Source organism: Colletotrichum fructicola, assembly GCF_000319635.2.
Source record: "Colletotrichum fructicola Nara gc5 chromosome Unknown KSG_Nara_v1_contig11, whole genome shotgun sequence".
Classification (NCBI taxonomy): domain Eukaryota; kingdom Fungi; phylum Ascomycota; class Sordariomycetes; order Glomerellales; family Glomerellaceae; genus Colletotrichum; species Colletotrichum fructicola.
Genome location: NW_027094061.1, coordinates 1,068,043 through 1,080,657, shown reverse-complemented (window position 1 = coordinate 1,080,657; position 12,615 = coordinate 1,068,043). Strand labels below are relative to the sequence as shown.

At 50.5% G+C, this 12,615-nt stretch overlaps 3 protein-coding genes across 3 annotated transcripts; 1 reads left to right on the top strand and 2 right to left on the bottom strand.

Annotated features, from left to right (window-relative positions):
* Window positions 1-510: 510 nt before the first annotated feature.
* CGGC5_v016846 (uncharacterized protein) lies at window positions 511-1,381 on the bottom strand (the record flags this gene model as incomplete). Its single annotated transcript, XM_066153607.1, has 2 exons — window positions 511-1,314; window positions 1,373-1,381. The coding sequence occupies 2 exons, from the start codon at window positions 1,379-1,381 to the stop codon at window positions 511-513; spliced, it is 813 nt and encodes a 270-aa protein (XP_066007030.1).
* A 1,293-nt stretch (window positions 1,382-2,674) lies between these two features.
* On the bottom strand, window positions 2,675-3,643 carry CGGC5_v016845 (uncharacterized protein; the record flags this gene model as incomplete). Its single annotated transcript, XM_032028355.1, has 1 exon — window positions 2,675-3,643. One exon carries the CDS (start codon window positions 3,641-3,643, stop codon window positions 2,675-2,677), a length of 969 nt encoding a protein of 322 aa, XP_031875360.1.
* Window positions 3,644-10,188: 6,545 nt separating this feature from the next.
* PLA1-2 (Phospholipase A I) lies at window positions 10,189-12,068 on the top strand (the record flags this gene model as incomplete). The annotated part of the gene is made up of 7 exons (XM_066153606.1): window positions 10,189-10,202; window positions 10,256-10,827; window positions 10,888-11,433; window positions 11,530-11,578; window positions 11,706-11,805; window positions 11,859-11,884; window positions 11,951-12,068. 7 exons carry the CDS (start codon window positions 10,189-10,191, stop codon window positions 12,066-12,068), a joined length of 1,425 nt encoding a protein of 474 aa, XP_066006990.1.
* Window positions 12,069-12,615: the final 547 nt, after the last annotated feature.

The window sequence follows — 12,615 nt, the reverse complement described above, 5'->3', positions numbered from 1 at the left end:
ATGTCGCTCGGTCCAGGAGTTGAACTTGTGCCTCCGCGTGACAAATACACCTTTTGTGGTGTTCAGAGGCACATCTTCAATGACGAACTGATCATGGCGATCCACCAACTTGCAGACAATAGTGTCGTCGCTTGACCGTAGGTAGTTGCACGCAGGTCGAGTATCCCACCAGTATCCACGTTTCTGTAGTCGCCGAAGCGATACCAGGTTGCATGGGAAATTCTCGCAAAAGGCGACGTCGTATAGTCGGAGTATTCTCGAGCCCCCAGGTCCTTCAGTACGGATGTCTACATTCCCGTATCCTTGAATCGGTACTCTTTGCTTTCCAGCTAGAACGAAGTCTCCAAGCTCTCCTTTTCGGTAGTGATTGAACCGATCGACATTGTTGAAGATATGGACTGTTGCTCCTGAGTCGAGAAGAGCCGAGTTCTTCAGCGGATAAAGCGCACTAGGGAGTGTCAGGTTGGATGAGATGAAGCTAGCTCCACACTCTCCGACGTTCCTTCCTAGTCAATCCATCTCCTCGACTGGTTTAACTCTCTTAATGCGGCTGATCTCATCTTTCAAAGACGCGTCATTTCTGACGCGATGGTCAACCGCGTCACGTATCAGCTTTCTTCCCTTGAAGTATGCTGGGGCTTTCTTCGGAAACACATAGTAGCAGTTTTCCAGCCCATGAGCACCTTCACAGGCCTTGCAGACCACATCGGGGCTCCCTGGCGAGAATGCGCGCTTACGCTTCCGGCCTGTAGCTTGGTTTCGGGTCTGTGTGTCGCCTTCTTCGTTGCTTGGTGTAGCCTCCAGCTGAGGTAACATGCTTTGGCTTTGGCCTGTTGCAAAGGTCGGGCCAAACACGCCTCTGGTGAGTCGTGATCCCTTCTCCTGAAGGCCAAGGAGATCCCTTCGCTCGGCCTCCTTCCTGAGGTCCTTCGCGACCTCCCCAATCGTCAATGTTTTCTCCTCAAGCTTATCCTTGTAGATTCCAGCGTATATGGTGACCCAACCGCCGAATATTGGCTGGATGGCTCTCGTCAAATCTTCAAACCAGGTGTTGGGGTCTTCCACTCCTCCGGTTTTTCTCACAAGCGCATGGTTGGTGGCCATCTCCCAGGAGGTGATCCATCCCGCGAAATCCTTAGGCACACTAGAAAGGATCTTCGTGGCTGTCTGGTATTTACGCCGGGCTGCAGTCTGCTGTTCCCTCTCAGTGGCACCAACACTTGTCCGTAGATTGGCGTACCACGTCCTGAGGTCCCACATTGCACGACAGGAGCTCTGGCGCAAACCATAGTCTACCGTATCAATGACCCACGCCTTCAACCTCTCTGAATTCGTTTCTTGCTCTTTGTATTCCTTGTAGTCTTGCTCATACACTCGCCATTCGAATGTGAAGGAAGCTTTGTCTTCTGCCGTCAGTTCAGACAAGTTTCGAGCGCGTAAGTGTGGGTCGGTCGATTCAGTCGTCGAAAGCGCAAGGTCGCCTGTCGAGGATTGGCTGACTGTCTGAGTCGATTGCCCACCGTGGCGGGTCTGTCTTCCCTGTGGGGAAAGTTGGTCTAGGTCGGCAGCGCGAGAAGAAACCTTCCGATTGTAGGTTTCAAATGCTGGTCGTTGGGGCTTTTCCATCAACGCTTCTTCGCCGTCAGGATTGATGCAATCCCATAGGTGCAAGCTTATAGACTTCGTCTGGAATTCTTCGTCCCAACGGCCCCAGTCTTCGAAGGTCCGCAGCAGCACCTTCTTCGACGAAGCGGTATTGGTCGACATCGTATCTGCTTAGATTGCACGAAGCTTGTTCTAGAGCGATATGAGACTCTTAATTGTTAGACAAACGATGTTGATTTAATGCAATACCACTGAGGTCCATTGATCAAAAGGTGATTGTTCTGCTTGATTGACGGATTTCCTCCTATACCGGTCCGAGCGGGGTTCTGTCTTGTATTTTACCCATCATCACCGGTTCTTGCATATTATTCAATGCATTTTTAGCATCCCTTTATCCAGACACAGTCGTCAATCCAACATTAGGAAGCAGTACCGGATTGCATAGTTGAGATGCTTGACTCGGTTATGCAATGTGGGCCTGACAACCAGCAGATTACACTAAGGAAGACAACCAACTTTATCCTACATTCATTATGCTGCTAGTGGCCATACTGATGATCTGTCACCGTGCTTGGCAAAGACGGACTCCGTCAGGATCAGGAACGGTAACAAGAACGAAAGGTACTGTTCAGAACTTGTATATAGTACGACCAGAGCCTGGCTCAGGGTCAGACTTCCATAGCTCTTCAGCAATCAACTTCTTAGTATTCATCCTCCGGATACTTTCAGCTTACTTTCACTGCGACTTACCTGTTGAGACTAAGACTGATCACCTTAGTTTCTGAAGACCGATCTACTACAGCCTACGACCTACGACTCAAACCACAACCCCAGGTCTGCTAACAGAAGCTGGGGATTGACACGTAGTAACAGTACACCTAATGTCGGATAGCTGACCGTAACAACCACACGGTTTGATCATGTACCTGGAAACGGCATCCCAATCGACGTTGGTTTCAAGGCAGATCCGTTGCAATACGGTTGAAGATACGAGCGTTAGCACATGCTTCCGGCCAAAGAACCTCTAGACGCGGCAGTTACTGGTCGAATAACTGGCGGCGCACTCCAACTACGGGCGCAACGGTCTATTGATGATGAACTCTAGCATTGTTTCGACATCGTTATACAGCAAGATCCAGTCGACGTTCCTAAACTGCCTCGTCTTCTGAAATGGCAAGTATCTTCCTATCACGATGATTCCCATGTACTGCGTCGCACCTGTCCGTCGCTGTATGCGACTGCCACGATGGAACTCCCGGGCAATGCCCCATCCGGCTCCATCTGGTCTCAGCCCATAATTGATTGTTACCCAGCCGCTCGACCTTCTTATGCTGTCTAAGGTATCGTCTGCCAATACGAGTGTCTCGTCTCGCGTTACCGCACTGTACGCGTACAGCTTATGCAGGCTGAGACTACTGTTGCTAGAATCGCTGATGCAAATACCGACGACTGTTAAAGAGTCGAGGCCGCTGTTTTGTAGGATGCGCTTGGCTTCTGTGTCGGCTTCGCTGTTCCAAAAGTCTACCATAGGTACGAGTGTGAACCAAAGCTCATCTTCCTCTGCAACGTCCTCGTCGCTTAGCATGGCAATCTCGTACGGTGATGGACAGTCAAGCGGTTCAGCCCATCGCCTCTGCACCATGCACTCGGCCATGTGTACTGGTGGCCCAGTGTCGGTGGCGGAAGAGTTCGCCTGCATGTGGAACTTGGATAGGGCTTGGATTGGGTAGACGGGGGACGGGGATAGTATAGCCGTTGGTGCCTGCTGGACGCGCCGCTCGCTCCGCTTCGGACTCTCGCGGGACACCACGTGAAACTCTTGACGCGCGACCAAGCGACTTCCGTTGGGCCTTACACAAGGATTCTCTGGAAACTTCTTTGAGCTCGGCACGCTCACTACGCCCGCGATGCTTTGAGGTCTCGCATTTGTCGTGAGGTCAACGGCGATGCTGCGTGCGCTTCCAGGATGACTCGCGCGTTGGGGAAGGAGTCCGAGTAGCCTGTGCTTCGCGCGTCTGAAATCTGGAGTTGACAGCATCGTGTGTGCCTATGACTGGTTCCCGATATCTTACTGGTAGAGCTCAACGCGGGTGCATATATATGCTTGAGGTATGCAGCGGGCTATTGAGGTTGTTGGTTATGAATCATGCAATGCCTCAGAAATAGACTGTGATGAAATGCAAGCCTGGGTTAGGCGCAATTCGGGCTTTATACTGTCGAGTAGGTGAGCTGTAGCCGAGTATATCTGGTGCTTGGCGTGGATACGGATACGTTAGCATTTGCTAGTTATTTGTTGTTATTATCGCTCTCGTATCTAGATTGCCGACTAGAGATTATACAGCCCGTGGGCCTAGGCATTAATAGACCTATAACCTACCACAGGTCAACAACTCTTATTACCTGACTGAGGCCGCTCGGGTTAGGGCTTGATAACTAAACATTACAACCTACTACAATCAGCTTGATTTAGATTTGGGAAAACATCCATCTACCATGTCCGGCCCTTCAAACATCGACAAGAGGAGCTTTTTGGGCACAACGTAAAATGGTTGGGACGTGTACGCTTTCAGATATTGGGAATAGGGCATGAACAAAACATCTGACCGAGACGCGGTAGCCCAGTTGGTGAATCCAAAGCTGACAACACCCCTGCGCACTCGTGCGTTATCGCCTATGACGGAGGTCTACAGTACTAGTGACGCGACGCAGCGAGCGGAACTAATACGCGCGACAGGCGGACTCAAGATGCACAACTCTGGACTCGCCTAACGGGCGAACAACCGACGTTATTAAAGTAGTAACAGTTACTTAAGCTAGTGAATATAACTTTACCATATAACCGTAGTGCCGTTCTTCTTGACCACTCGAGCGGCGCTAAAACATGTCTAAAACAAACCTTTACGCCTGTCACTGTCGTAACGTACATCGCAGCAGCGCAGCCATTAATTGGCGTTTGCAGCGTTAAAGTCCAGATTCTACTTATGTTTCGCACTGCTATGTATGTGTATGTATTGCTGGAAAACACACTAGGATTTTGTGTACGAGGTATTAGAGTGCAGCTACTAATGAATAGAAGGGGCCATTTCTCATTATCGGTGAAGCCGGTCTGCCACTGATAACGACGACATCCTCTTCCGCGAGCTCCACTTCCTCGACGATGTCCTTCCGCAAAGACCTCAAGAGAATCATAACATCAATGGACTAGAAATGTATCCGACGTAGTAGCTAACAGCAGGAAGACAGTTAGGAAGCTAGTCACATTACAAGCTGTGTCAACATTATTCATTGCGGTAAAATGGTGAAAGCAAGCAATTTTGCGGTCTACTGCAAGGCAATAACCTCAGCCCAGACCATCAGAATGACATTACTGTTGCGGTTATTTGTTTTAGTCATTGCGCCCCAGGATGCCGCTAAAATAGCTGGCCTAGTGAATGAAGCTTGCCTTCAATGCAGCTCAAAATGCAAGTCCCCTATCAATCATGATGTGATAATGTAGCTAGATACCCACAACGCACAACGTCGCCGATGCCTAATGTATGAGTTGCTCCCACTCTTGTTTCCAGCTTGCTGAAGATCGAGTAAGGACTGAGGTAAGGACCACGTAGAGCGATGAGTTGTTTCGTCAGATGAGCAAAAAGCAGAAAAGAATGAATGTCATCAAACTTAGTCAACGATAGTAGGCGCAACCGTTGGCAGACAACATTGCCAAGTTGTCAAGCTCAGCGGACTACTTATACCGGCGAACATTTGGGTACGTTTGCCAAGTACATATTGGATATGCCTCGTCCCTCAGTAATAAAAGCCGGCATCCGACCACTTGGTGGTGCGAAACGTCCTAGAAAGGTGCTGTTTGACAATATAAGGCGTATCACCCAGTCAGATATCCGCCGTCTAGCGCGGCGCGGCGGTGTTCGTCGTATATCTTCTGGTACCACTCAGAGGCTTCTTTTGGTTCCAGCCGACTAACACAAATAGGTATATACGAAGATGTCCGCGCTGCGCTCAAGTCCTTCACAGAAATCATCATCCGCGACGCGGTACATTATTGTAACCATGGGAAGCGTCGGACAATCACCGCTCTTGATATCATCTATGCGCTTAAGCGTCATGGTCGGAGTCTCTACGGATATGGTCGGTGAGTAAGGTCTTAGTGTTGAGGAGGGAGCTAATTGAGTCTGCTCTCACCGACATCTCGTGTCATCGCACGTTGTGTAACTTTGACCTCGAGCAGCCGTAATGCTCTCGGAATATATACTGTCAGAGTTTCTATGATTCCTTGGTCGCATTGGGTTCCCTCATCGCCAAAAGCCCGCCTTCTCTACAGCTTTGAGGTGTACTATGATGTTACGGTCAGCTATCCGACAGTAGGGTCTGCTAACAGAAGCTGGGGATTGAGACGTAATAACAGTACACTTAGGTCGTGGTCTGGGTAGTAGGTCGTAGGCTGATAGTAGATCGATCGTCAGAGGCTAAGGTGATCAGTCTTAGGCTCAACAAGTAATTCGCAGTGAAGGTAAGCTGAGAGTATCCGTGAGGATGAATACTAAGTTGATTGCTGAAGAGCTATGGAAGTCTGACCATGAGCCAGGCTCAGGGTCATACTATATATATAAGTCTTATATGAACAGTTCTGCTTGTTCATGAGCGCTGTGCCCCTTGTCACTATGAGCGCTCATTCTAGAGTGGGATGAGCGCTCATTCTAGAGTGGGATGAGCGCTCATTGTGGGTCCCTTATCTATGCTCATTCCTTATCATCACGTGACCTGTACCATAGTTCTTCCGTTCCTGAGTGAGTCCCTGTTGTTCCCATGATCCTGCATAGTACAAATGTCCTGTCCTAGCCGCCCGACGCCCGAGTGGGTCGGTTAACTGTTATCCATGCATAACGGGTCGTAACATATGAGCCGACTTCAAGCAGACAAGCCTGGTAACTGATCTAAAGATCTGCGGTCTCAAAGTCAACTGCCTAGCAACGGGCTGCTGGCTTGCTGATGATGCCCTTTCAAATCTCCAATCTAATGCAGGAGAAGAAACGTCGAAAAATGGAGAGACGGCCTTCTAGCTTGGTTGGGTTAGGGTTGCTTCAATAGAATGGCGCCGCTCACGTGCCATACAGCGGACTGTGGTGTGTGGTCTTCATAAATCAACAGACTGACGTTTTAGGGGCATAGTGGAACCTATAGAACACAGCAACCTGCATTGATTTACTCGTAACAAAAAGTAACCTGTGTCTATTCTCTTACGTTCTCAGCCAATGCTTTCCAGCACACCCAGTTGGGTAAATTCATTAGCTATAAAATGCGACGCCTTGACCCTGGCCAAAAGAGTAGCACTCCGACATAATAAAGCGGGCCTCGCTAGCAGCAGATTAACGACAGTCGCCTTGCTAATGTGATCTGACATGTCAAGGAAGCGCATCATATGCGCGGCAGACGCACACCGCGAGGCCAATATCTATTGTGCCAGCTGCTGGATATAGAAGCTCGGACTGATACTCAGCTTCTTGAGCGACTTTGGCTCCGGATGCCAGTCTCATAATCAGTATCGAACAGTGTGGATTCCCCTGTCCCGGCTATCCTTATGAGACGTGCGGTGGCGAGGGGTCTTACATTTACCTATCGCTGCAAAAGGAAGGATTGGCCACTAGTTACAGATGCTCGCAGATCGTCCTCAAACGCCCCGTTAGTTACGTCATCAGCGACATCTTTAGCCATATCCCCAGTCAACTCCTCAGTCACATACTTGGCTTCATCAATGAGAACGGCATGGGGAGGTCGCATCAACAATCAACTGACAGCTTATCAGTCACAATCAGCGGCAATCCTGCCGACGTTGGTGAAGTCAGCCACGTCGACGATCGCATCTAACATCTCTCGTCCTAATATGACAGACATGGCAAACAGTCCAACCCCGCCCCGAGAGAAGCTGGCACAGGCACAAATTACTGGAATTATTGCGGGGGTGCTTGTTCTTTTTCTCGTTGTAGTAGCCATCCTGGCTTGGGCATGTCTCCAAAGGCGGAGCTATTTTCGAAGACAGCGACCTGCTGCCGGCTCCGTCGATGAGCGTCTTATGGCCCTAGGGCTTGCTGGGCGGCGAAAACTGTTTGTTACCAATCCAGACTAGTTTGGTTGTTATCGTTCTGGATGGTGATAGACATCAGCAAGATATCAGCGCGGCCTGTGAGTCGGCATTGAACAATTCTTAATTGTTTCCTAGGTCTCATGCATTATTGCGCTACAAGTCCTCACAACGTCATATCACCAATGGTCTGTGTTTTACCCAGCCTATGCAACGTGCTCAATCCTGCAAACTCCGCATTCTGGGCGCCAGATCGTCTTGGGAAATGCTGCCGCTGTGTCCACACAGATTGCGGCTGCAGTATGCGTACGCCATTGGAACCTCGCTGCAGCCGCTCCACATCACGTTGACGGCCTCGGCCAGATTCTCACCCTCGTTGACCACCTGGTGGTATGTTCCTGGGAGCGTGACCACCATCTCTCCTTCTTGACAGGTCGTCTCCGTAAATTTAATACCCCACTCGCGGAGAGCCTCGGTTGAGAAAAGGGCATTGCTGTGCCGAACAAATTGTGAACATTCCGGCTGTGCCTGACGATGCTTGACACATTTTCTGTGCGGGAATGTCTTGCGGCATTTGTTTTCAAAGTTTCTCACATTCCCAGCCTCTGGCGTAATGAACAGCCATTTCTTAGGCGCCCCCCATCGCACTAAGTTGACTGACGGCACGGCGAGGTCTTCGATATGCATGCCACTTCCAGTGAAGACGTTTTGCGCGTAATAAAGATACGGCGTCGTGATACCCGGTTTGACGCTGTCCACGAAGAGTTCCTCCAATTGAGGGCCGCAGCTTAGCAGAGGCGATGGGTTGCCATGTAAACAAGACCAATCGCCAACAAAGTATCGACCCCGCAGAGCTTGAGGACTCCGAAGAGCTTTTGATGAGAAGAGGTGCCCACTAGTGAGTGAGACATCCTTGAAACGACGAAAATGTGCGGGGTCTGAGTAGTGCAGTTGAGATACAGTGTTTTTCCCCTCGGAAGGCTTGATTTCAGTGACGTAGCTGTCCACTCGTGAGTTGTTGTCCCCCTCCAGAGAGAAGCTAGGGATTCCATTCTGAGTGAGAATATCGCGAGGACGATAGTCAACGATACGGCACTGCCAAAAGCCTCTAGCTGTTACCTCTGGATCGTTGCAAAAGCGGGCTAATGTCTCACTCGTACGGGGACCTAAGTCTCGCAGGGTAATGGTTGCCGGCTCATGAGTGGGGTCGGGAGGCGGGCAGGTATGCTGCGCTAAGTCACCCGTCGCTCGTGGCGTGTAGTTGATGTTCATGGTCACTTGGTGCTAGTGATCAGATGTATCAATTTGATAGTCTTACACTATTAGCGCACTCCTAAACCTAGATATTTGAGGGGAGACTTATACTCCTAGCTTGAGCCAGCCTTTTAACAATTGAATAATAGTGTGTCATTTAGGGGCCTTCATTACGAGGCTACGATATGAGCCCATAAATTAAGCGGCGCTCTCGGCCATTTTCTGACTCCTTATTGTAATGCCTTAGTCACGGATCGTCCTGTTGTCCGTTAATTCACAAGATATACCATGTTCTTTACATCTTCTAGAGCACTAGTACAACAAGACCAGGCGCCGCCTAAAGGTAGCTGCTGATATTAGATATCATAGCTCCTGAAAAAGATGACGGAAGCGAAACGGAATTCCCGGCAGTATCATATCACGAATAATGGTCCAAAGACAACCACAGAGATTAACTGCGACTTTCGAAACAAGTTTTGCACGACCGTATTTAGCTTAGCTCACATGCTGACTTCAATCCACGATCTTATCCTGGTGTCTTTCTGCAATGAAATGTATACTGACAGTTCCAAAAAACAGCTATTGAATTGTAGAGGCCGTCCGCGACGCATATTGCCTCATTCGTGATTAACAACGTCAACGCACTTCGCTCGCCAATTCACACAGTTATAGTGTTTATCCTTGAAACACCGACTTGTCGTGGAAAACCTATCCCTCTGTGAACACACGTGACAAGTCCATTCAGTGCGATGCTATACCGATGATGTACGGTAGCTACTGAGGTTACATAGCTAAACGATATCCAGCTGTACAGTAGCGGCTGACTGTAGGACAACTTTGATGTCAGTCTGACTTTGATATTAACAACACGGTGACAAATTAGAATCCCATGACTTACAGGCTTGTGCCGAACGGCACATGACAGTTTGGCACAGTCATCTCCTATCAGAACAGCCTCATCTAGAACTATAAAAACAACAGTACGCCGGTCTTTGCGAAGAAGATTATGACCTATCCGTGGCTTCGAATTGTCGAAGGGAACCCGCCCACTGCAGTCATCAATCTGTCCCCTACGCTGCAGCGTGCTGAGACCCCTTCTGTGGTGAGCATCGTTCGGGAAATACCAGACTCCCGCCAGCAGCAGGGCGTGTACTCATCCCTCGGCCGAAGAAAGGGCGTCGTGTTAAATGAGGTCAATCTCCAATGCAGTCCCTTAGATGAAGAGCAATGCAGCCCGCATCACAGACATGATCAGCACCCAGTGAGTTACGACAGTACTATTGGACTGCTTTGTTGGTGGACGACCGTCCTCAGCGATGCCATCTGCTTCTTCGTACAAGATCCTCTGTCTGCCCGCAATACGCTCTCTCGATGGATAACGGAATGCAACCGCCTAGACCTTGAGTTTCGTCCAGCGGCTGTCATCATTCTGGATAGCGCTGTTGAAAACGATGAGGCGGACCGCCTCCGATCCCTCCTTGAGGAGGACCCGCCGTCTGCTTTCTTCCATTCCGTAAGCGTGCACTCCGTCCGTGGATACGGAGGAAGGCTACCCAGTAGTGTGTTTGGCCGGATGAGAGAGGTTCGAGCGATGCGAAACGCCAACCATCTCTTGTGGGACTGGCATACCATGTTCAAGCTATCGCACGGCCTTCTGCGACAGCTGGCAGGTCGATCTCCGTCGCCTCAGCGCGACATCAATGTAGGCTACGTCTCAGCTCTCGACCTTGAACGGACGCCGCAGCCCTTGCAGGAGGCAACCGAGTGGCTCGCAGATACCTGGTGTTCTTGGATAGAGCAGACTACATCAGAGGAGGAGGCTTTGCAGATGAGGCTACCGATACTCGCACACGCTATCGCAGTAGATGCAGCAATATCATACAAGGGTCAGGCGGCGTGGCATAGCTCTCACTCTTCACTGCTGCACTGCTGACATTGGAACGCAGGCTTTCACGTGAGGGCGGTCTTCGACCAGCTTCATCGGCATATCGTGAAAAAAGCACTCAGTCGCCGGAAGATTGTCTCCGCAGCCTATGGCATGGCTGTCGTCGCCTCCCATGTCGAAAAGACAGCAGAGAACGCACTGGATCACATGCTGCAACACTACCAAAAGTCTCGTGTCAAATTTTTGAAAGAGCATCAACCTAGTCTCGCTGACAGTCGGTCTTCCGACCTTTGCCTCCTCTGCTTCGTCAGGCCAGCAGACATCTTCCTGCCATGTGAATGTGCTTTGTGCGAGACATGCTGTCGGAGCTATGGTCGTCCCACAACAGGAACGGTGACGGCGTTCGATCGGTGCGTATGGTGTGGCATGTTGTTTGCCGGTGGATGCGCGATTCGTCAGAAGCCTATCACCGCTGGCTGTCGGGTTCTGGCGTTAGATGGTGGCGGAGTGAAAGGAATTGTACAGCTTCACGTGTTGGAGGCCATCGAAAAGCTTACGAAGCTGCCGATCCGCATATTCTTCGACCTGGCCATTGGCACAAGCGTCGGTAGGTCGCCCAGCACACCCTTCTGGTAGTTCACGCTTTTAGTTACCCACACATTGCTTTTACGAATTGTGAACAAAGTAAGCTGATCATGCGTAGGAGGCATAAACGCTCTTTCCATCGGTGTCTTGCAATGGCCTCTTGACAGGTGCGAAAATACCTTCGTGGAGGTGGCGAAAAAGATATTTCCGAAGGCAACAACAGCAGCCGGCCGTTGGTGTCTCCATACGAAAAGAAACCCTACGAACAGATGCATGTGGCTGTGACAGACATAGACTCCAACACCAGCGCGTCGAAGCTTTTGACCACATACACTGCGCCGGCATGCACCGAGATGGGCGGGAGACTTGCGAGCAATATATTGGTGCGAGAGGCGTAGGTCCACCAAACCATTGTAGAGGCACCTTTTGCTGATGTTGTCGATCAAGGCTGAAACCACGTCCGCAGCACCCTGGTGAGTCGCGGACGACGGAGTGAAATCAAGGCAAAGACCATGCTAATAAAGACTAACAATTTACAGTTTATTCCCGGCCAAGCGCATCGGGGATCGTCTTCTGTACGACGGCATAGACATACCACTACCGCATGTCCGGGCGTCAGCAGTACGGCAAACTCCGTTCGACAGAAGGAGACTCTAAGGTTGTGCGAGTCGACCCTGTTATCGCCATGGAGGAAGTCGCGTTGGATGATTCCACCGCCGTCGCGCGGCTGACATCGCAGCTGAGGCGACAGCTTAAAATTGATGCGGAGCTCTGGGCGACGATGAAACAGACGTCGTGGGCCATGATATCGGCTTTGTTCTATTTTCAGCTCCAGAAACCACCGAATGTGGCTGGGAGGCACGGCCAGCTCCACTGCGAGGGAATCGTGGCCTGTAGATACGAAGACGACGCGGCAATCATGAAGATACTCGCGACCGAGTATCCTGGCCTCGTGGCGCTGGTTGACGGCAAGGAATATAACTTGCTTCCACGTGGGCGGGCAGAAGTCAGCTTTCGGCTTTTCTCATGGAACCGGCGCATCGATATCCGGATCAAACACGCTGAGAAATCCGCCTCCATAACGGGGTTTCCCGCGTCGATGGAGGGGCTATATTTCTTGCAGCAGCAACTGCCCCTGGAAGTGTACGTGGTACAGGCGCCAGTGAGTGAGTGTTTGAGGAAGGGAAAACGTCGACAGCCGGCA